The 23,852-nt window shown below is 50.4% G+C and overlaps 1 protein-coding gene across 3 annotated transcripts; it reads right to left on the reverse strand.

The window, feature by feature from the left end:
• Nucleotides 1-1,505: 1,505 nt before the first annotated feature.
• Nucleotides 1,506-23,852, reverse strand: CHST13 (carbohydrate sulfotransferase 13). Of its 3 annotated transcripts, none has more exons than XM_072347734.1 (3): nucleotides 23,710-23,852; nucleotides 7,474-7,556; nucleotides 1,506-5,470 (listed from the first exon to the last, which is right to left on the reverse strand). In XM_072347734.1, exons 1-3 carry the CDS (start codon nucleotides 23,753-23,755, stop codon nucleotides 4,625-4,627), a joined length of 975 nt encoding a protein of 324 aa, XP_072203835.1. In that variant the 5' UTR covers nucleotides 23,756-23,852; the 3' UTR covers nucleotides 1,506-4,624. The 3 variants fall into 3 exon arrangements, with proteins under 3 accessions (XP_072203835.1, XP_072203834.1, XP_072203836.1); XM_072347733.1 differs by lacking the exon at nucleotides 23,710-23,852 and adding an exon at nucleotides 22,484-22,619; XM_072347735.1 differs by lacking the exon at nucleotides 23,710-23,852 and adding an exon at nucleotides 13,903-13,961.

Consider the following 23,852-nt stretch of genomic DNA (forward strand, 5'->3'; position numbering starts at 1 on the left):
CTGCCCCAAAGCCCTGCCACAGGGTTGTCCCTTGTTGGGCGATTCCTGGGCAGAGCTCTCTTTGCTGTGGTTTTAACTGCTGACAGAGGGCACAGTTGGGAACATGTAATGGGGGCCATCTGTGCTATACTTGTGCTACTCAGCTGGGCTGGGGGGACCCATGCTGGGCTCTGGACAGAGGTGCTGGTTCTGCAAGCAAGGATGGGTGCATTGCAGGGGCTCTGTTTTCTGTGCAGTGCTCAGTGGGCAGCCAATGTCAGCCCCGTGCCTGTGCACTCAGTGTGGTGAGCATGCTTGAAATTGCTTCCAGACTCAAGACCAATGACATAACCAAAGGAAATGGTTTTAATAAAAGGGGATTTTTTTTCCCCCTTATATTCAGGGGCAGCAAAAGGCCAGTTATTTGGCTAGTGGCACCTGTTTACACTTTTTCCTTCCTCCTTTTCTCTTTTCCCTGGTGCAAATGAGAAAGGGCCCCTGCTGACAAAGACTGTATGTAACCCTGGAGCAGAGTTTGGTTCAGTGTTACTGAAACTACACCTGAGCCTGCTCCTCCCAGGCAGAGCACACAGTGATGGGCGGCACTGCTGGGACTACAAAGGTAGTCGAGTATTTTCCTCCATTCGAAGAAGAGGTTTGGCATTAAATGCCTGCGGGATCCTCTGCTTTTAAAGCCTTCAGTAAATCCCAGCAGGCTCTGCCTGGCTTTGTGCTACCTGGGGTGTTTGCCAGGGTTATTTCACTCTGGGGGAGGGGGGGTGCTGTTGCTTTGCCTCCATGAAATTCACACAGCTTCAGAGCAGACCTGTGTGGGTAGCAGAGCTCAGGCAGGGAATGGCCATTTCAGCGTGATATCTGCCTTTAATCTAACCCAGCAGGAAAGCCTCAGCTGTTGTGTCTGTGTCATCAATGTGCCCAGGATTGGGTTGGGCTGTGCCTCCCCATCACCCCATAGAACCCTAACTGCGCTGACACTGACCTTCATTTTTCTCTATTCCTCAATGGCTCCCAAAAAAGCAAATTCCTTTAAGAGGACGAGGCAAGAGAGGATTTACCTTCTCTCACTGCAGCCATCCTTGCACAGTATTTTTCCAGAAAAGCTCCTTTTTTCAGGACACACCATCCTCACCAGGCATGAGTGAAGTGCAAGCCAGCAAACACAAGCAAGTCTGAAAAGCCTCCTTCAAGCGAAACACCGCTTCCAAGGCATACTTGAAAACACTTGCATATTTTTTTTTTCCCTTCAATGGAAGTCTATTAATCCTCCAGCTGGTAAACAACCCAAGCTTCATTGCACAGCAAGCTTAGGACAGAAAGCTCCTGCTCAGTAGAACTTGAGTTTGTTGGCCTGTAGGAAGGCTCAACATGGGAAAGGGCGCTCTGTTTGTATGTGTTTGTGTAGGCACCACATACACACACACATAAACACACAGATCAAGCAACGCACTCCTCTACAAATATAACCACACTATTAACAGTATACTACAATCATGTTTGCTGTTTAATTATTCTCTTAACAAATTTTATACACATACTTATTACATATAGTCCATGTATTAACATATAAATATTACAACTGAAATAATTCTATTATACATTAGAAAAGAATTGTTATTTACACTGTATACGTGTGCATGCACACAGACATTTATAAAAGTGATGCTGTTCTCTATTTTTTGCATCCCTGGGGCTCTGAGAGCTCACAACAAACCCCATTGCCCCATCTCAGCTGTGACTCAGAGGTCTGAATGCTGCTTCATGGTTCTTGGTTTTAATTATTAATTTTTAATAGGCACTTGAGGGGGGAGATGCAGAAGGGAGGGTTCAAAGAGAGTTTGCAAGGTTGTTCCTTGCCTGAGGCCAAGCCGTGTGCAATTATCACAGCTCACTTGATTTACTCTGTTTGTCTTTGGGCTCCCATTGCTGGGGTGACCTTGGCCACAGTTCATCCTGCCCTGACCCATCACTGCCCCAGTGCAGAAACACTAAGGGTTATGCTCTGAGCCCCATGTAGCAAAGAGGTAGAGAACCAGAGAATCATTAAGGCTGAAAAAGACCACTAAGATCACTGCGTCCAACCCCCCACCCCCTCCATACCCACTGACCACATCCCTCAGTGCCACATCTCTGTATCTCTGTTCTGTAACACCCCCAGGGATGGTGACTACAGCACTCCCTGTGCATCCCATGCTAATGCATCACCACTCTTTCAGAGAGGAAAGTGTTCCAAGTATCCAACCTGAGCCTGCCCTGGGGTAGCTTAAGGCCACGATCTCTCATCCAAACACTTTGATTATTTCTCGTTTGGCAAGAAGGAGGGATGCAGGAAAACAGATACTTAAAAAAATAGAAGCCACTCAGAGAACTGGATGCCAGCACAAAGTCTCGCAGGTGTCACGCCTGCAGTTGTCCCCTCCTGTCACACGGTGTCCTCCTTGCTCCATCACCACCCACTCCGTGCTGCCATTTTCTGTCCTTGTCACGCTGTGCTTTGGGGAGTGATGTTTAGGCACGAGACAGGCTGAGAACGTGACCTAAATGCACTGGATCGCAGCTTCTTTTTTTCTAGAAAGAGCCCTGAAGTGGATATATCTGAACACATCAGCCCAAAGACAGCACATCACAGAATGCAACGGGCAGGCTGCAGCCCTACTGCATAAGGCAAGGATTTGCTGGGGATAGGATGCAAAAGGAAGGAACACCCCAGCCAGAACCAGATCCAAACTGTCACCATCACAGGGACAAAGCCTGGTTGCTGGCTCCCTGCTGTCACTGCAGAGCTCTCCCAGCCAGCAGCATGCATACCCAGAGGCAGCACCACAGGAGCCAGGCTATGTTTGTCCCTGCCACCTGACACGCCACCAGCTACCTGCAGAACACTGTATTCAAGAACACAAATCCATCCAAAACCCCATTCCTTCGTGATGCTGATCGACTCCAAACGACCAAGAGCTTGTGGTGATTGGAGCTATGATTTCATTTCCAACACCAGGCAACGCTAACCAGGGACTGCAAGACTCCTGAGAACACAAGGAATACACACAGCTCAGATGTTGACATCTGCAGCATCCCATCAGCTGTTTCTGTGCTCTGAGATCCATCTCTAGAAAGGCCGTTACAGCAAGAGCTCCAACTCAGGCTGCCAGCATCACCAACAATTCTATTTCCTTTTCTTTTTAATGCTTGCTAAAACCACTCTCCAAACAGCATAACCAAGGAGGGGAATGTCAGCAGAAAGGTACAGATCAGAAGCAGAGAGCAAAAAAGGTTACGATGTAACAGCCGAAAGTTGTTAGATGAAAACATTATTTTTTAAAACAGTCTGAGCACACTGGGGCTTTATAAAACCTCCATTGTATTGCACTAATAAGTCAAGAGCTCGCAGCTGGGCCAGCAGACACACTACAGCAAATTCTATTACAGCTGTGTTTATTTACAAAGGCAGCCACCTAGCTGGGGCTGAACAGAAAGGAGTTTTTAAATATGGTTTTAAAGAAATAGAGCTCCTAAGACTGGCTTGAACTTAAAAACCCCAGGATCAGGTTTGTCATTTTCTTTCTTGTTTTCCCCCTGCTCCTGTTTCTTCTATAAGGGGTGAATTGTCCAAAGCCAGCCAAGCAAAGGGGAATTTTCCTCTAGGTGTCTCTGTCTCCATTTTTAATTCTCTATTTTTTCTGGTTCTCAGGCATAAATACTCTCTCACACATACTCACTTATATACGTTCTCCTCCAGCCTTCCCAATGCAGCATCACCTTTGCACGATGCTCTTCCTCCATCCCTTCATGCCAAGTGGGTGTACCTGCACCTGTGTTGGATGTATGTCTTTGCAAAACAATTAACACCTGTTTTTACATAATTAAGAAAAAAAGAACCTGGATTTATTGGACTTGACCAGAAATCCAGATGCACATACGCACAGATTGAAGGCTCTGCTGCTGTCATTCAGGAGGAATCTATCTCTGTCACTCACACCAGCTGCAGATCTGCTTCTTTCTCCCTGTTCACAGCATTCTGCATCCCAGCTGGGAGCACATGGAAGAAGAGGAACGAAAAGTCCTCCAGGCTTTGTCTGAGCAAAATGCAGCTTGCGTTGCTGCCCTCCCCAGCAGTGGAGATGGCTCAGGGAGCTGGGATAGGGGGAGAAGAAGGCAGAAAGGTGGGAGCAATTCGAAATGAACAAGGAAAACTTAAATTATTGCTTTATTTCTGGTCCTATGTATATCTCTGACAAACTCCATCCTGCTCCCCAGGCTGACCTCAAACAGCCCAATGAGGAAGAGAAACACCCAAAGGGATCCTGCCCCAAAAAGGACCCTTCCCAAGACCTGGATGTACAGAGGAAGCTCTTAGTCACAAGAAAATCTCCAGTCAAGGCAAGCCCTCAAAGCCAGCAGCTTCCTGTACCCACTGACAAGTGCCAAAGTCAAGGGTTGGGAGGAAAGGGGAAGGAGAAACTCCAGCCCCAGCATTCTGCAGGGTGTTCTCCCTCCAGACTATGCCTGAATGAGGCACATAGAACAGAACAGGCATGGGGAGAACTGAGAGACGAGCACAGGGTGGGATGAGAGGAGTAATGGCACGATGAAGTACCCAGCTCTCCCCCACCTCTCCCCAGCACCTGCCTCACCGGATGCGGAGGTAAGAGGGGATGGAGTAGTTGAAGAGCAAGTAGTCCATTTTGTATAAATTAAAGAGTCTCCTTTGGTAGAAGGGGCTAATGTCCTGGAAGAACTGGGCCGTCATGTCATCTGTGGTTCTGGTGGTCTTAGACGAGGACGGGAACTTGACACTCATGTCGGCACCTACCAGCTGGAGGATGTAGTTGGCATCTTCAGCCAAGGTCTCGTACTTGCCCACCACGTCATAGTGGACGATGCAGGGGTGGCAGAGCGAGTGCACGCGCTCCCAGTGCTCATTGAAAGGCTCCTCCCGCTGAGTCCGCGGATCCAGCAGGTAGTAGACGAACTCCTCAAAGCGCACATCATCCCCGCGCTCCAGCGCCTTGTCGCTGGGCTCCTGCCGGTGCCGCCGGATGATTTTGGTCCCGTAACGCTTGTGGAAGGCCGTGTTGTAGCTGCGGGTGAACTTGTTGCGGTAGGCTGAGACCAGGCGTTCGAAGGGCTCCCGCACAAAGATGAACTTGAGGTAGCTGCGCAGGCGGTGGTTGATCTCGGGGATGCTGTATTCAGAGAGAGTGTGCAGGTTGGATGATACGTGGGCCTCGTTGGCAGGGATATCCAGAGGATCCCGGTACTTGCCCTGCCCCGTCAGGACCATCATCACCCGCTTCCAGTTCGTACAGGCCACTTTGGGTACGTAGCAGTAGAGCAATCCATGTGTGTCATCCACCACCAAGTGCCGCAAGTCATCCGGCCGCAGCAGCCGCCGCTTGCGAGTATAACGGTTGCAGACGTTGCTCAACAGCTCCCGTCGCTGCTGGTGAACCGCCTGCAGTGATGACTGTTCAAACTGTGGAATAAGAAAGAGGTGGTCACTGTCACACCCACACCAATGGGGACCTACACAGAACTGTTCCCATCACCCTCCCTTTCCCATTTTCGCAGGCTTTTTGGAGGCAGTAATCACTTTGAACTCAACTTGCTTTGGTGTATTTAATTCCCCACATATGCCACTCCAATGTCTCTCCCTTGAGGCAGGACAGTTCAGAGATGTCCACAAGTCGTCATTCTTCCCCTCCTCTCCTCCTGTTTGATTCTTGGCATCACAGCCCAGCAGCTGCTGCAGTGACCTCTCTGGAATCACCCCAGCTGAAACCCCCCTCCAGATGGTCTGGGGACATGACCTTTCCTGTCTTGCTATTCATCAGAAACTCCAGAATGGCACTGTCACATCTGGGGAAGGAAACCATTTCCAAGAACTCAGAAGGGGAAAGTCCCCTCCCCCTGCTCCCGCTCCCTCTGCCTTCTCTTCACTGAGACTGGCAGATTTTGCGCCAAGGCCAATGTCAGGAACCTCCCAATAGCCTCATTTTGTCCTCAGATGCTAACAGTTTTATCCTCCATTTCTGACCCCACAGAGCTGTTGCTCCAGTGCAGTGCAATGACCCCTCTGTCACAAGACAACAGCGGCTTCCACTTTGGGCTATGCAGTCTAGCTGGAAACACATAGTACCACAGTTGTCCCTGCAGCCTGTGGATCCCTCTGGCATCCAATACAGGATCAAGGGGAAGAGCAGGATACCTCCTCAATCCCTACATCCTTGCTGCAGGCAGCAGGCAGGGCTTATTCATGCCAAAGGATGCTCTCTATCAAGCTTCAGCTGCACCCTCTCTTCTCTCTGGAGGCCTGGATAGGATTTTGGGTGGCCACCAGAACATGAGAGAGGCAGCACTGGGGAGATGGGATGCTCAAACAAACTGCTCACACCAGAGAGGATTCAGCAGAGTCCTCACCTTCACAGTAAGACTAACACCTGGGCAAAAACCTCTTCCTGCAAAGCCAACACATTCTACGTGCCACCAAGGGATGATGTTGACATTGTTGGCAACCTGGATATGAGGAATATTGACTCTAAGAAGGTGATGATCATACATAAAGAGGAGGTTTCATGGTACAGCGTGCTACTGAGCCAAACTTTCTGGTAGAAATTTCTCCTGCTAGGTTTTGTTTGGAGGCTGCCCTCCATTTTTCAGATTGGAAACACTCTTTGAAAGTGCTAAAAAACCCAAGCATTTAAATGGTGTGGGGTTTTTTTCAGGTGTTTTTCCCTGCACTCACATAATTCAAGACTATAGGAATGGAAAGACAGGCAAAAAGACAGACAGACACTGTCTGCAGGCATGGCAACCAATAAATGTGACTACTTTTCAAGAGCTGCCCACTGGAATAAGTGCATGTCTTTCAGTTATTTCTGAGCAAAATTGCTCCCTTCATTTCCTTCCTTTCTAAAAGCCAGAGAAATTAAGCATCACTTTTAAGGAAACAACACCAGGACGTTCCAGCAGGATTAGGGTATGCAGGCATCATGGCCTGCATTAGCCATTTTTCCCAAAGCAAATGTAACTTGGCTGCTTATAGACATGAAAGCACCACCCTAGTTTGGAACACCAGTGTCAAGCATAGGGAGGGATCTGGCCCTGGCTGCAACAGGACCCCACTTGGGCAGGGGCCTACCAATGCCCCCTGTCTCAGTGGGTGCAGGCAAGGTGATGGAAAGAACTGAAATGACCCAGGCTTATACGTGCTTTGTGGCCAGGACCAGCTTTACATATACACACACACATGTATATACATGTGTGTGTATGGAGATTCTTGGAAGGAATCCACAAAGACTATCATGGAAGTTTTGATCAACAACTGTCCCCCAAAACAGTGTGGTCTTTTCTTCAGGACGCAGCCAGAGGTTTTGGTGTGGGACACTGGGCTGACTGGTGCCTCACATTTTGGAGGGGATGGGAAAAAGGGTCAGCCCACTCCCCCTTCACCCCACTTCCCTCACCCCTTCCCCTCACCTGATCACTCTCATACAGGGCCTGGAGTGGGCTGCGACCAGCCTTCCCCTGCCAGGCTGTCCTCATAGCCCCGTCTTCTGCAGCTGCAAAGGGAGAGAAAACAAAAATCAGAGGGGTTGGGGGCTGCCTCCCTCACCCCCCTCTAGTGGTGATGCCCAAACTGGTGATAGGGGTCACATCAGGATGTAGTGATGTCCCTCAAATTGAGTCCAGACATCCTTTAACCACAGGAAAGGCCATATATAAAGAGAACAGCTTGTTCTGATTTCAAGAGTACCTGAGAACAGATCCATGCCCACATAGGAACCTACAGGCAGAGCCAAGCATCACTCACACTGCTTCTGTTAATGTGGAAGTTTGTAACACCGAGGCTTTTTGCTTCCAAATTCCCTCTTGCTTTTTTTTACGTGCTTACATTTTGCCTACATAAAGACTGCTCCAAAAGCACAAAGCCACCCAGAGTAAGCTCAGTGTCACTCCTTCAGGCTGTAATTAGGGGAAATGCCTGGCTGAACTCACACTATTTCATCACACGCACGTCTGACATGGGAAAGAATGCTTCTTGTGGCACCACGGGTCACAAGCATGACTCAATGAGGAGCTGTTCCTTCCTCATTGCCTTGTACCAGTTACCCCACAGGAGGGGGAAACGGCCTCAGTGCTAACAAGAGACAAGTGGAAGACCCAACATTCACATCCTGGGCTGGGGGCACTGAACCCAGCAGATCCCATTTCATATTTCCCAGCTCGGCTTTCTGCAAGTTGAAAGAAATGGGATTGAACTTGCAGCCTGCATCTGCCAGCTGTAAGCAAAGAGCACTGAACTCAAGTGGGTCAGAGTTAACAGTGTGGGCACCGCATGCACTGCTCCTATCTTTAGCAAAGGCAAAGTGGAGGCGTTTGTTTTCAAGGTTACCTCGTGCATCATCCAAAACTTTTCTGACAAGGGACATAAACAAGGCCAGGGTGACCTGAAGCTGCTACGGATACACACAGCTCACACCAGCATGGCTCAGAGCACTGTGGGCTTGTGCTCCTCACCCGGCTCAAAATCCCAGTTTGAGCACAAAACCCCTCTCACCAATTTTAAGCACCTTGTCATGCCATCCCATAATGAGGTCTCTCCCCATCCAGTCCCTATACCATTCAGCCCAAGCAGGCAACAGCCCACCTTAAGAAAACTGAGCTCTGGGGATCTACAGCAGGCTGACCCGCACAGATGGAGAGGAAACCAAACATGCAGGGGAAAGGCTTGTCTTCGTCTGTGCCTGTCTCTTCCATTAGGTCTGGGATGCAGCCTGGAACACAAAACAGAGGCTCCTCATCCCCTGTACCATCTGTTACCCATCCCTGGGATGCTCCTGGGACTCCAAGCAGTTTGGAAAGGCCAAGGATTACTGACACGACAGTGTTGAGGAGGGAGTATCATCAGAGCAATGTAATGGTTTGTGCTGCATTTTGGCACCAGGGCCCTGAGTACAGCAGGATCTTCCATCACAAGGGAGCTGCCAAGATCTCTGCATGCTGGCTGTCCTCCTGACTTCATAACTTCTTACTGAGGCTCCTGGATTCCACCACACACAATGGTAATCCACAGAAATTTAGCACTGCTGTAATTGCATTCGTAAGCAGAGATGTCGGTTAGCCAAAGCATATCCCATTTCTAAAGGGGACAAAATGTCAATTCCCAGCAACTACTGGATCACCATTTGAGTACAGACAGTACACAGCCCTCATCTGAATCCAAAATGCTTTCCACTGAAACAGGCAGAAGGAAGCATTACATTTGTCCTTTGCAGTTTCTAAGTATGAAGCAAGAGGGTAGCTGTGATAGACCACCAAATCCCATGCTAAAGCAGTAACACTGACCAGAAATCATGGAATGAGAAAAGGCTGAGAAGGAGCTCATTTTGGAGCCTCCTGCACTTTTAGTCTTTCCTTTGGAGCTTGGAAAGACAACACTTTCCCTCCCTCTTTCCCCTACAGCCCAGATTTTTGTGCTAGCCCATCAAAACCAAAGCCATTCTCTTGCAGCGGTGTGACATCAATAGCACTGCAGGATCTGGGCTTTATATGCCAGTTTTCTTTGGAAAAAGGAATGGATTTTAAAGCCATGACTATTTAGGTGCACTAACTGATTATGAAGACAGACGGTCATGTGTGAGCTGAGCAGAAACTGGATCGTGCCCATCCCAGCCTTCTGGAAGCACTAGGGAAGGAATTCACTCTTTTGGCTGCAGAGACTCTGAATTTCAGAGGGAGGTTCTCAGTGTCCACAGCAGCAAATACAGTGTCTGAATTTAAGATTCTGGCTGGGAGACAGGATTCAGGCAGTGACAAGCCCATCAGTCTGACATCAGCATCACCGAGGCTGAAGGAAAGAGTCTGGTGGAAAGAAAACGATTAAAAATGGGGGTGCAGAACTGGAAAGGGGAATAAAATGCAGTCTGGCAGTCACTGAGCGCAGCTCAAACCCATGCAACCCAAAGTATCAACAACGTAAGCAGTTTCTGCAGCTTGAGAGAGAATGTGGCAGATAGTCACCCAGATATACGTACAGCACGAGGCACAGCATGCCACAGGAAATGTGTATGTCAAAACAGAGAAGCAGCAGTTTAAATGGGGAACTGTAAAGGATATGAGTAGCTGGAAGGCGAGCAATGCTTGAAGGGAAAATGCTGGGCAGGAGGTGGATTTCTAGCATAACATCTCCTAGATCACCTCTGGGATCAATACTCCAGGAACTGGCTTGGCATAAAAACAGAGCAATACCAACAGACAAAGCATTGAGAAAGTCTGCTATGGCAGGGAAAGACTGAAACACCAAGCAGGGAAATGGAAGCTTTGTCCTGGACCAGGGAAGCGAGAAATAAAGCAGAATTTAATTTTGCAGTGCTAGAATTTAGCAGTTTCTGCAACTTTGCTGCTGGAAGTGGCAGGAGGTCCCAGATGCATTAGTTCAGCGCTATCAGTTGCCAGTACGACAGTGATAAAAAAGGCAAATGGTGTCCTGGAAGACATCAAGTGAGGAATTTACCATAGGAGAAAAAAAGAATAAAGCATGAATATCATTATCCACAGCATAGCAGTCTTCACTTGCAACACCGTCAGCTCTGCCCTTGGTGGCCCAAGGCAGCTCCAGAGCACAGAAAAGAGCAGCAAGGTAAGCTGTCTGTCCCCAGGCTGGGACGGGATGCTCCAGCTAGGGGGAATGAAATGTGCTTCAGGGATGGGGCACTTGGATGCCCACTCACCCCAGAGCAAAATTCCACAATTAAGGGGACGTTTGGAAACCCCAGATGGGTGAGATTTCAGCTGCAAAGAATCCCAGCTCCTTTGGGGGTGAGTCTTCAGGGATTTGGAAGGCTGGGTCCCTGAGCTATCAAGAGTCCAACAGTCCAGTTGTGGTATCCAGTCCAAAACAGTGGTGTCCAGCCTAGAAGAGCAAGCACACCTGCTGGCAGGTGAATGTGTACCCAAGGGGCCCTAAAGAGTTAATCCTGACCCCAGCACTTCGCCTCGCTCTACTGCACAGCAACAGATTCACTTCCTGTTGTGTCTGCACAAAACCTAAAAAAAGGAGAAAAAAATAATGGCAATGCCTGGTCACCCAAAATGATGGGTCTGCGTGTTAATTACACCCTGCAGCTCCCCACGGGGCAGTGAGAAAGGCACGGGCAGTCCTTTTTGTAAAATGGGGAAATAACATCCAGAGATCTGCATTTTTAAGGGACCAGCTTAAAAACACTTGTTTAAAATCATGGTATAGGCTAGAAATTAGGACCTGGGTCTCTATGGCCACTGGTGGCTGCAGCAATGAGCTTCTCTAGGCTTTGCTGTTTCTGATTCCTCAGCGGTACCCAACACAGCAAGCGACCAATAGGCAGCACAGCCCTGCTCCTTGGAGATGGGCTCCTTGATATTCGAGTGGCTGCAGCCAGGAGACACAGAGAAAGACCCCACCACCTGATTTAAGAGAGGTTACTGAGACCACTTCATTCAAAGGCAAACCCGAGCTGCAGTCACAGACTGCTGAATCGGTCCAATTTTCAGTTATAGCATCCAAGAGGAAAGAATAAAAAAAAGAGAGAAAGTGAAAACAAAGCTTGTTATCCATAGAGGCTGAGCTCAGTTTTCCCTCCCAGTCTGATAGCAAAGCCTGAGACATGCAGCCTGGCTGGACACCTCGACCGTCTGAGGATGGACCAGAGCACTGAGGCCAAAAGATCGCACGTGGGAGCAGCCGCTGAGACCTGGGCAGTGGCCCACGCTCTGTGTGAATGGCCTTGGCTGGAAGGAGCGGAGCTACTGGAGCCAACGAAGCTGGTTGGAAAGAAGCTTAGTTCTAGGAAGCTCTGGCTTTATACTTGGGCTAGCTCTGATGGAGAAAACATTTGCTCAGTTTCCACCTAAGAACAAAGGATGATTGTTGGGACTTTTCTATTATTATTTTTTAAATAAATGTGATCTCAAACACCAAAATCCCAAATATAACTCCAGTCCTACCGAGCCAATGACCCCAAAGGTAGTGACCACCGTTTGATGGAGACAAAGGCATGCCCCTTTCTTTGCTTTTGTACTTGCTGCATTCAGCTGTAAAGCATAGCAGTCCTGGCACTGACATCCTTATCCACCTTCAGAGTTAAGGGAACACCTCCGGGAATGAAAACCTGAACTGTTCCAATTATCATTCTTACAGGAAAGTTTTAGAACAAAACGTTATTGCTTCAGCAAAGAGGCTGAATCCAAACTGTGACCACTCAGATTTACTGCACCTAAAAAGCTGGAGATACAGACAACAGAGGCTGAATTAAAACACTAGAGAAGGAAGGAAAAGAAATCAAACAGAGCCATGTGTTTGACTTGCTCAAATGCACCCTTCACTGCTGTCAATTCAGACCCAGGATCCTCTTCTGGGGAGCTGGAAGTGCATTGCTCCATGTCCCCAGCTACACCACAACCTGCAGGCACTGACCATGGGTCCAATGGCCTGTCTGAAACCTCCACCACTTACAGATCTCAGGCTCAAGAATTGCCTCCAGGCACCCTGGTTTCAGGCCATACAACCTTGGCTCTATTTTCGAGCTGCCACAGTGCCTGGCAGCACACCTCTCTGCACATCAACAGGAACATCATCACTCTCTGCCCCAAATGTACAGCCTGCTGTAATCCCAAAAGCCAAACACAAAAGAAATTAAACCAACTGAACTTGGGTGAATCAGATAGAGTCCCATCAGCACAGGGATGCTTGAAAGCTTAGCTCAGGCTTTTTTCCAGCACTACACAATTCCTCCCATTCCTCCTTTTGAAACAGAGAAACCAAATAATTAACCCCCACACACCACTCACCCCCCAGAGCTCAGAAACTGCATGGGGGCTGCAGGAAGACTCCTTGCAAGGAGGTTATCCACACAGCTGAGGGGAAAACCACAAAATAAAGCAGCTCGGAGGCAACATGGAGCAGGATGATAGGGGATGTGCACGTGAGAAGGCTCACACGATGAGCTGCAGCAGTGAGGTTAGCTGACAGAGGTCCTAGCAGCCCCTATTACCCTCCCCACTTGATGTCCTCCTCTGGGAAGGAGGTGCTCAGAGCAGTCCAGCCAGCTCTAGTCTCCAGGATTCACTACTGCAGCCCCAGCTGGGAGCTGGCATTTCCCTGGCGCTAATGACAGCCTCCCTCCAGCCAAGAAACATACTGACAAGTATTTTACATGGGATAATTCGACAGACAGCGCCGCCTTTAACAGGAAAAATCACTCACTGTTCTAGGGATGAGCCCCGCTGCTGGAAGGCATCGGTCCAGGGACAAGAGAGGTGTGCCACCTCCAGGCAGTGTTAACTCAGGACACAGAGGAAGGCCCTATATGATGCTCTGTGGAAAGGGATGGGGAGAGCCAGGCGTGGTGGTGAGCACACGTCCTGCTCCTGTTCCAGCCAGACAGGGAAGTGCTGAGCCTGCCAGCAGCAGCACTGAGAACATCTGGGGTGGAATCACAGGGCCCCAGAGAGCTGACGTGGGCCCTAACCCCACACACACCTGCCCCAACCTGTGCCTGTGATCGCAGATGTCTGCAGCAGTCGCCTGCTGTCTGGGACCTGGTGCTTAGGGGCAAAGTGCCACCAGCACTAAGTGCCAACAAACATCAGTTTTCTCTGTCTGGAGCCAGCTCCATGCAGACTTTCATAGGAAAACGCCTCAGCTTAACCTCCAAAACAAAACAGTAAGCAACCTCAATATGGGAGGCACTGCCCCATGCCAAGGAGAGATAGCATGTGTCTCTTCTCAATAGCCTCACAGCCTCCTGGTGACCACCCCTCATCACCTCTGTCCTTCACCAGAAGTGCTTTCTTCCCTTCACCTCTGCTCTCCTGCACATTTTCCTTTTCACTTATTGTTTCTGAAAGCAGTTTTCCTACATTTCTCACCTTGGACCATCACCACATCACCAGCTGTACCCAGGGACTGGAGCTGGCATAGATGGCACTTGGCTGCATGGCTCTCTTCTCTTTGGAGACAGGCAGTTCTCAAGCTCTGATCCTCAAGGAAGGCTTTCTTATTCCAATTTAGACAACTTGAATCAAGGAGCAGCCAGGGAAATGCTAATCAAGTGATGGAAAAAGGTGACAGCTATAGGATTAGCTCACAATAAATCATGCAGAAAGGAAAAAAACCCAATCCAGCTGCTTCACGCGACCTGCTAAATCCTGCAGTGTCATCAGCAGGGCTCGGAGCAGGACCAGAGCCAACAGTGGCTGGTCTGGATGCTCTGTCCTGATCAGAGGTCCCTCCCAAGCCACGTGTCCCCTTAGTGGCTACAAGAGGTCACCTGGCAGCAGGCCGAGGCAGATGTCAGCCAGGTGCAACAGGAGGATCAGAAGCACTTTGAAGCAGGGGATGTACTTCCCTGGGGCAACATGCCGAGCTCTCTGCTATCGCAAGGAATGCAACTGATATCTTGATAGGAAACACAAAATGATCAGCGTCCAGGAGGAACATGGACTCTCTGCAGAAGTACCATGAAACTCCCTTGCTTCGAATGGTTAATTTCTCCTAGACGCCAAGCTAGAAGCCTTCCAAGAGCAATTTCCCTTCCCCATTCATTATGCCTGCTTCTCTCCTGGCCCCGGCTTGCTGCATGCATGTCTGATGCAAGCCCAAACTGCCAGCTTTGCCATTCCATGTCAATAAAGCCCCTTTCCAGGCTGCTACTCAGCAGGAATCAGAGCAGAAAGGCACATGCTGGCAGTAACAAGGCAGAGATAGATCCCTACCTTGATGTACAGGGGATAGGGTGCAGGGTGTCCTGGGCCAGGCTGGACTTGCTGCAAACCTGCCTGCAGCTCAGTCTAGTTTGGGCAGACATGCTTTGTGCCCTCTGCACACAGGTTTTTGATATGCACACAAGAACAAAAATGCAGCTCTGTAAGGTCACCCGGCTCAGCAGCTTGCCTGCTGAATGTGTTTCAACACAGCCTGTCAGCTCCGTGCATCCGGAATTGATGAAAAGATCTATGAGCAGATCTCAGGAAAAAAAAACGCACACTCAGCAAATACTTCCATGGCAGCACCTTAGGCATAGCCACGGCCCTGCCCAGCCCAGTGCCTGTGACCTGGGAGTGCCTTTTGAAATGACAGTGGCACACAGAGCTGTGAAAGTCACTGCCACAAGGAACGGAGAAAGATGCACGTGTGGAAGAGATGCATAAGCTCGCAGTACAGAAGCTCATTACAGGCTGCTGGAGGCCAGGGAGGGGGATCTCCAAGGCAGAACTTCTCCCGTGATAAGAAGCTCCTTGCACCAACTTCTGCTGCATTTAGATAAGGGCGTTGCCTAAGGCCACCAAAGAGCCTGGAAAGGATGCATCACCTCCAGCATCACCGCAGCACTGAGATGCAACCAGTCTGAGGGGCTGGAGGACCTGCTTCCCCCCTGCCAGCCAAACCTTGCAAATGGGTGTTCTGGAGACATCTCTTTCCTTTTTGCAGGGAGTGAGCAAGGTCAAATGGAGACCAAAAGGATTCTTGCACTTGTTCTCACTCAGCAGCAGCCATTCATGGACAACTACAGCAAACCAACCCCCTCCCTATACCCCCAAGCCAGGCCAGCCTTCTTTCAGCCATGCAGTGCCTGCATGTGCTGGCCCTATTAAGCTAAAGGGAAATCAATCTGTTCAGTGCTGCCAGGAATAAACTTGGAAAGGACCCAGCTGTGAATATACTACCACAACAGCCTAGCCAAAAGGAACAGCCCAGCTCTGCAGATGTTTGCAGGATGCAACTTGCCACCTTCCCATGCTAAAGAGAAACGTGACTGTGCAGATCCACTCCCCAGGGCCAAGGGAAGGGCAGAGTCACACACTTGTAAAGAATCATGACAGGATCAGGGATGGGGAACTGCTGAGGAGCTTCTGACCTCTAATTAGTTTGTGCTAATTTCCCAGGTCCCTGCCTTGAAGGAAGCGCTCCGAGCCCCAGAGATACCCACATCCAGCAGCTCCAAACAAACAGCACCTTTGAACCTCATGTCAACATTGCCCTCCTTCCCGAGAGGTCAGCAATTCATGACAGCAGAGCAACATCTGGCGCAGAGCAAGGATGGATCAGGTTTCACATCAGCAATGAGACTGCAAATCTCCATGGAGGAATGAGGGAGCTGCCCTACGAGCAGCTCCAAGGGACAGTCCTGGCCCCGGCCAACGCTCCCCTGCAGAAGGACTGGGAGAGCAGCCAGGAGCTGCTTGTCAAGCAACACTTCCCCAGAGAAGGATAAGCTGTGAGCAATGTGGTGACAAGAGGGCTTGTGGCTGGGCTGTCCCTCCATATGACGCAGGATGGGATGGGACCTACGGGCATGAAGTGCAGCTCCCAGATTTCCAGCACATCTCCATGCACACGCACCATTGGAGAGCTATCAGGAGCTGAGCCGCCTTCAAATGGGACATTCTGCAGGATCAAGTTCAGCTGGATGATGCTCCAAGTGACTCTCAGCAAATTAAGTTCCATTCTGAAAATGAGCATGAATGCCAGAACCCATGCTCAGCCATGGCTTGTGTACATGGCTGATGCATATGGTCCTATAACACACCCATTCCAGCATGACATTCATCTCAGGGGCAGAGCAGCCTGCAGCATCTCCCAGCTGCAGAAACAGCTCCACAGGATGACAACGCACAGGGCTTGGTGACAGTCACCAGCATCATGGGAACACTGAGAACATTTCTGCTCTGCAGCCTCAGTGCAATGGGGATGGTAACTCACAAAGTGGTAGGAAAGCAGGGGGAAGAGGAAGGCAAATGGGATCTGAAGGAGCCAGGCTGGGCTCTTTATGCAGTGGGAATGGCTGCAGAGCTACATAGTTCTTTCCACTGCGTGGGAAAGGACTGCAGACACTGAATCCCTTTGCATTTACCCCCTCAAAACCAGACCCTGGGCTGTTTTAAATACTGATACTGAATGGTGACTTCCACCTCAGCACAGAGCTGTTGAAGGATGTGGGTTGTGCGGCCAATGCTTTCCTGTATGGGGAAAAAGTAACAAGCCACCTTCACTGCAGATGTAGCTGCTGAACCCAGAGTGTCAGACTCCCTGCAGGGTGAGAGACCTTTCTACCTTTTGCAGGGTGAGAAACTGCTTTCTATTCCCAGGAAATACCAACTCCTGGCCCTTCCCAGCCAAATTCCCATCAGACCCTGCCCAAAAATTTACAACCATTTTATCTCAGCCAAACATGAAAAGCTCTGGGGCTTGATGAGGAAAGCAGGATCAGACAACACAACTTACTTGTTCCCATGCCCAGCTACAGCTATTCCCCTCCTCCGTGCCTTATAGCTCAGGCAAGGCTCTGAGGCAGGAATATTCAGGGAGCTGCCCCAGGAATGGGCATAGATAAAATACAACCTATATGGGACAGCTGCTTCCCCAGCACTGAGCAGTCCCCCAGCAAACTGGCATACAGATGCTGGTATCTGCTGTGTGTCTGCATGAGGTAGCGTGGTATGTTTGTTCTTTTTGCAATCACTGTCCTGTCTGCAGGGTTCAGAACATTGGTCAAACAGCACCAACTCTGGAGAGCACTCTTCAGGGCAATGCAGGCTGACCTCTGCAGGGACAGCCTAGTCAGAGGGCAGCAGAAATACTGAGGCTGTTGGATGGCCTGGGACCAAGTTCACCTGGCTACAAAGCTTCCTTGGCTTGGGGACCAGCTTGGTGGCTGCTGAAAGCCACTGTGCCACCTCCTGTAAAGTGTTTGGCACCTGGGAAGGTTGGGCATCACTTCTGCACAGGGCTTGAATCACACAAAACCATTTCTCACACTGTGTCCTTTGGCTCCCCTTCCCTCCCCTGTTCTAACACAGGCTGCGTGCTCTCCGAGCATCATGCTCTCCTTCCAACACAACAAACACAGCATTAGCTCTGCTCCCTGGCTCATTAAAACTAAGAGGAACAAAAGTAAAGCACGTGCTGCCATGCTATCTCCTACATTCAGGGGTCTCCAGGAAGAACATGCATGAAGAGGAGTTTGGATTCCAGGGATGTGAGGACACTCTTTACACCCACTGCTGCCCATGTCAGCCTTTGATTTTGGCTTCCCAGGTAGGGCATATGAGATGTTCCTTCTCTCCCAGGCCTCTATCAGCCTTTAACTGCCTTTTAACAAGGGAAGATTCAGGCATTTGCCCTTAAAGCCTGAATGTGAAACAGCCCTGGCTTGGCCTCACGGAGGTATCTGAGGATTAAAACTCCTCTTTAGGTACTCAGTTTTAAGGGAGAGTAATGGGAGTTGAGCACCTAATGCCTCTGTAGCTTGCTGGCTTCTAGCAGGTCCTAGGAAAGCCAGCTGTGTTTGCACTGGGATTAAGATAGAGGCCTTGTAGTGCTTCTCCATTCAGATGCTGGTGGGAAGCAGCCACCAAGAATGAAAATCCAGCATCTAACACTTCCCAGCACCTCAGGGCCCTTTTTGCAGTATAAGCACAGTTGCAGAGCGCTCCCAGGGAGCAACAGTGGGACCAGGACATCGTGGGATGCAGGGCAGCAAAGAGCCATCGAGATGTGAGTCTCTCCTGCATGTACAGAGTTAACTTCCAGCATACCAAGCCCCCTTTTTCCCCCTCCCAAACCTCTTACACATATCAGAGATTCTCAGGAAACTGTATAGAGCCAAGAAAGACAAGAAAAAGCATTCCTCATTCAAGGTCTGGCCCTCGGGAACAGATGGGCTTCATTATTGCTCTGCTTTTACCACTGGACTGCGCTGACTGTTCCACCACGAGGGGTCACAGTGATGGCATTTCACATCTCCCAACATGGCAGCCCTGGGGGGGACCTTCCAGCCCACGTTGCCCAACACGCTGCAGCCACACGCAGTGCACTTTGAGCGCTGGGTCTGTGCCGGCTGCCAGGACAGCGACTGCCCCCTGGACTTCACAGCAACCTGAGCCCAACAGAAGCGCCCCATGACAAAAGCAAACAAAAACAAAACACGGCAGAAAAAGCAACAAGATCTCAGGGGGCTTCTTCGGTTTCACAGCACTGCTTATCTGAAGGGCTCTGCGCCTGCTGGGTCACAGTGGGGACCTGCCCGAGCTTTGGTCGTGCCTGAATTTCAGCCTGGAAATCTAACAACAAGGAGGATCTGAGGTCTAAAATAGGCTCAAACCCCTGGTTTGAAAAGATCTGCTGATAGCTACGTGGCTCTGTTCAGGCTAGGTGCATTTGCAGGCAGGCTCAGGGATCAGCACCCTGCAGGACCTCTGCAAATCACCAGCAAACCGTGCCCTGGAGGGGCAGTTCTGTAGACACAAGGACAGAGCTGGCTGTGGATGCACAGCTCAGAGAACCTGAAAGGCCGGATCTGCAGAAGTCACGAGGCCTGAATCCCTTGTGCCATGTGATGGCGGTGTGGATTCTGGCACTGCCACCCATCCTGTAATACCCCAGTCATCCTTCTTTGGACTGGTGGAGTGGAACCTGCACGCCTGAAACAGAGAGAAGGCTTTTCTCTGTCAGTGCCCGGAGAAGACCCAACAGGTTGGTGCATGAGCAGACCTGATAAGGCCCTGCTTCTTCCCTGTCCCCACACCCTTCTAGTTTCTCATCTAACAGTTGGGGTGGTGTCATGGCCCTGGTGCGACTACATCCTGGTTCTGGTATCTCTCACAAAGAGTCAGCTCAGAGACTAACTGACCTGCAAAGCCCCATGGAAGTCCCACAACTCACGCTGAGGGCAAGATGTGAAAGAATGAGTGCAGCAGTCGGCAATAAGCAAGTGCTGCTAAAATGACAGAAGGAAAAACAGCTGGATTCTGCAACTGGACAGAACCAGAGAAGAGAAAGCAGCATTTTGAGCTGGATTGTTTTTCCTTTTTTCTTCTAGAGATGGTGATTTAGCACTGGAAGAAGCTAGAACAGCAGTAGAGGAGCATCCATCACCCCACAGACTGCTGCTGTGCAAGGTCCGTCTGCTACATTCCCCATCACCTCCAACATGCACAAGGCATGGACTTAGCAGAGCAAGGATTGGGTAAGAACAAAAAGGTTGGTACTTTTGTGAAGGGTTTCTGGGCTTAGACCAATTTATCTCATCTTCCCTCCTTGCTTCAGGCACCTAAAAGTGACCCTTCTTCCAAGCACTCCTAGGATTGTTCCCTGAGCTGCAAGTGGATTTCATTTCTTAAGGAATGCCAGTTAGAGAAGACGGAAGCCTTGAGACGACAGAGGTTGTATAAAATGCTTCACATCAACCAGCTCACATCAGGAAATGTTATTTTGGAATGGAGCAGCTGTTTAGTAACTGCTCAGGAGACTGCAAGTTCATGCACACGTCCCTCCAGCCCCACGCTGGCAGCCTTTGGATGTCAGTACAATTTGCCTACAGATCCTTCCCATAAGATCTACCCCTGGTATGGCAGCACGGCACAATTAACTGAGGCCTGAAGGAGCTGAGGACACAGCTGACGCAGGACCTTTCTATAAGCCACTCACCTCCCTCTGCATTGTTTCTTCCCTATATGTCCCTACCCAGCATCCATACCAGCACTGTCATCTCCCACTTGCCACATTGCTGCTAAAATCAGCACAATTCCTGATACCAGCAATGGCCAATCCTTTGATACAGACAAGGATCAGCAGCCTCCAGCATTTACCACCACATCAGTTTAGACATGCTGCAATCAGGGTTAGATGAGACAATGGTCAGAGATCCCCAGGGCACACTACCACCTTCCCTAAGCACACAAAGTGCAGCATGCTGTGCTGTCCCTGAAGGAGACAGCAAAAGCTCCAAAGGGGGATGGTGCTGAGTCCAGGGGGGTCTCCTGGATGGCCATGCTCTGACACCAGCACACCAAGTCTCTCCAAGGGACTACACTGCTCCCAGAACCACACTGAGACTGCGTGAGGCCCATGCACTACACTGAATGTAATGGTCTGTGGGTGACCCAGGAAAGCAACCTGCTGAATCCTACAAAGGATGGAGAAAAGAAACCGATTGCTCCAGAGGAGAACTCCGAGCACTGCTGCATTTTCCAGCATTTTTCTTCATTATTATATAGAAACCAAATGACACAAGGCAACCAGAACTCCAAATAGCCTCAAGGCAACCATCACTTTAGAGATGACAGTTTTGCCTGCAAATTGTTTACTTATTCCTGTAACTGGTAACTCCTGAAATACAGGTGAATTGCCTCAGTTAGCGCTCCCTTGAGCCAAAAGGAAACGCAGCAATTTTCAGCTTGCGTCTTCTCAGTGTCTGGTAATGACCCTTCCTCTGCTAGAGCCAATTTCTCACTGAACTAAGGAGGAAAAAAATACTGTAATCTGAAAAATAACAAAGGACAGAAGGAGCATAGAAACGAAGGACGGGCTGTGGGAGGCAGCGTGAATATCCCTTTAAATGCAGCTCCCTGGGAAACTCGAGGGGCTCCCAAGTCTGCAGATGGTGCTGACCACCCTCACCAACAGCACTGTTGGAGTGTCAGATGTTGCTGGTATGCACCCATTTGGGACCCTCCATCCCACAGCAGCCCCCAAACACAACGCTTGACCCATAGCAGACAGAAGAACCCCAAACCCATCAGGAGATGCCATCGCCCCCCTTCTGCCACCTGGTTTGCTCTGACCTGATGGGAACTCTGCCTTGAGATGGTGCGAGGCGCTAAGAGTTGAGGGAGCGCAGCAAGCTCTGCTGACGCAGACATGCAGAAGTCTTTTGAAAGCCAGAATCCTCAAAGAGCCACGTTTCCCAGCCAAACACCAAGCAATGAATCCAACGTAAAGCACAGACCCTTCTCTATTCGGAGCCGTGGGGATGAGAGCTGATGGAGGGCTGCGCTTTCTTATCAAACGCTCCCAATATTAAAGTGAGGCAGCACAGATCGTTTCCTTCTCAAAAGTTACCATGGAATGAAATGCTAAGCGTGATCCTCCGGGATCACTGAATTCATTTGATAAATCTCATCAGCTATTCCAGAAACAACAAATGCTCGCAGAAACCCAACTCCTCTGCAATCTTACCCAGCAAACAACTTCTCATTTTTAGGGGAAAAAAACCAAACACATTAAAGTGATGGAGCATCCCCTTTAAAAGGGAGATTTATGAAACCGATACAATCCCACCAAACATCTCGGTCAAACCTCCCTCCTGCATTTCAAGATGTAACTTTAAAGGCCCCACTGATGGATGGCTGCTGCAATCAGAAAACATGAGCGCGCCGTTAAAACCCAATAGAGGAGCTCGTCTCGCCAAAAGAGCAGAAAGCAGCCAGGGAAACACACAGCCCTTCCAGCACAAGGCACTGTATCTTAGCTCTCAATTACTGAATCACTTCCCAGCGTGGAAGATACCTCCAGGAGCACGCGCTGAGCTCGCGCAATCCAGCCCCGCCGGCGGCTGTAAAGGGGCACTGGCGGAGCAGAGCAGCTCTGCCCCAACTCCCACGCCGGGACAGCGCAGCGCTTTTAAAACGAACCACGCGCTTCCCCGCAACGTCCAAGTTTCGGACCCACCTGGGTTGAGGCTGCTCTGGAAGTAGAAGACGCCCAGCAGGAACGAGCCCAAGCAGGCGGCCAGCGCCAGCCGCGGGGCCCGGCTCCTCCGCATCCCTCCGCCGCGGCTCGGCGGCGCCGCGCAGCCCAGCGGCCCGGGCCCGCCGAGCCTCCGCCGGCCCCGCGCCCCGCCCCGCGGCCGCCTCGCCCCGCCGCCGCCGGCAGGAAGTGACAGCCGAGCGGCCCCGCTGCGGGAAGGGGAACGTCGCCCCCCTGCGCCCCGCAGGCAGCCCCATGCGGCCCCGCAGAGAGCAGAACCGGGGCTCGGGAACGCGCTGCCCGCCCCGCTGCACGGTGGCTCCGTGCCGGGCAGGAAGGAGTTACTGATGTGCTGGCGAGGTTTGGGAGTGATGGCTTTTCTCAGCACGTTCCACGCTTCGTAAGCATCGCAAAGTTGTGTGGCCTTAAAAGATACTTTTTTTTCCTTTGGATCCTGCAGGTTTCAACTGAAAGCAGCAGCGCTCCAGAGCAATGCTCACACAGGCAATAAAGTTACGTAGGAGAGGGATTTTCTCCTAATTTTCTCCTAATCTCTGCATGCTTTCAGAAGGCAAAGAGTGTACAAGTCTCATACTGCATCCCCTGACCTTCCGGCTCTGTACCTGCCGGCAAAATGAGCTCTGAGCTTCTGAAACAGCAGCAGTGCTGCTGAACCCCCTCTGCAAAACACCCGTGCAGAGAACAGCCTGGAAATTCAGGCTAAGAGTGGGGTTTCCACAGCCAACACTTGCTCACTCCTTCCATCCCCTAAAGGCTTTAAGAGGGAGGACAGCTCAAGGAGGAGCCGCGGGGAGTGACAAAGAACGCACGTGGCAGGCTTTGTTCTGCCCTGGTGTAGGGCTAAACCAGGAGGAGGAGTTCATTGTATGAAGGAATGAGCGGAGCACGAGGGGACGCATGGTGAGCTGTACCCGTGGGACTGCACGGCTCTGAGCAGTGGGATCCCCTTCCCGTTGCTTTTCAGGAGCTGGGAGGCGCACTCTGTGACAATTACATCTCATTGTATTAAACACTGGAAAACCTCACTTAGGTTTCTCAGAGGACCAAAGTTAATAACCATCCCCTCAGCCCAGCTTGCCTGGGTTCAGCAGCAGAAACAGCACCAGCGTGAAGCAGCTAAGCTTCACTCTAAGTATTCCTTCCTTTCAAAGAAAATAAAGCACCCCATTTGGAACCCAGGCACTGACCTGCTGAGAGATGTCCATGTTTTGCAGCTGCAAGGCCTGGGCCCATCTGTGCTCCAATCCCAGGTGAAATCCACAGGGGTCAAGCAAACCGAGGGGAAGCACACCCTTTAGACGTGCAGGGTACCTGCTTGGGCTCAGCATCA

The sequence above is a fragment of the Excalfactoria chinensis genome, chromosome 12, assembly GCF_039878825.1.
Source record: "Excalfactoria chinensis isolate bCotChi1 chromosome 12, bCotChi1.hap2, whole genome shotgun sequence".
In the NCBI taxonomy this organism is placed as follows: domain Eukaryota; kingdom Metazoa; phylum Chordata; class Aves; order Galliformes; family Phasianidae; genus Excalfactoria; species Excalfactoria chinensis.

What these genes read in the sequence shown, in the direction of transcription:
- CHST13 (XM_072347733.1), bottom strand. Translation starts at nt 22,577, where the DNA reads ATGCGGAGGAGCCGGGCCCCGCGGCTGGCGCTGGCCGCCTGCTTGGGC. An exon ending in CCAGAGCAGCCTCAACCCAG is followed by an intron (nt 7,557 to 22,483) that starts GTGGGTCCGAAA and finishes CTCCCTTTGCAG; the next exon opens with CTGCAGAAGACGGGGCTATG. An exon ending in CCCTGTATGAGAGTGATCAG is followed by an intron (nt 5,471 to 7,473) that starts GTGAGGGGAAGG and finishes CTTATTCCACAG; the next exon opens with TTTGAACAGTCATCACTGCA.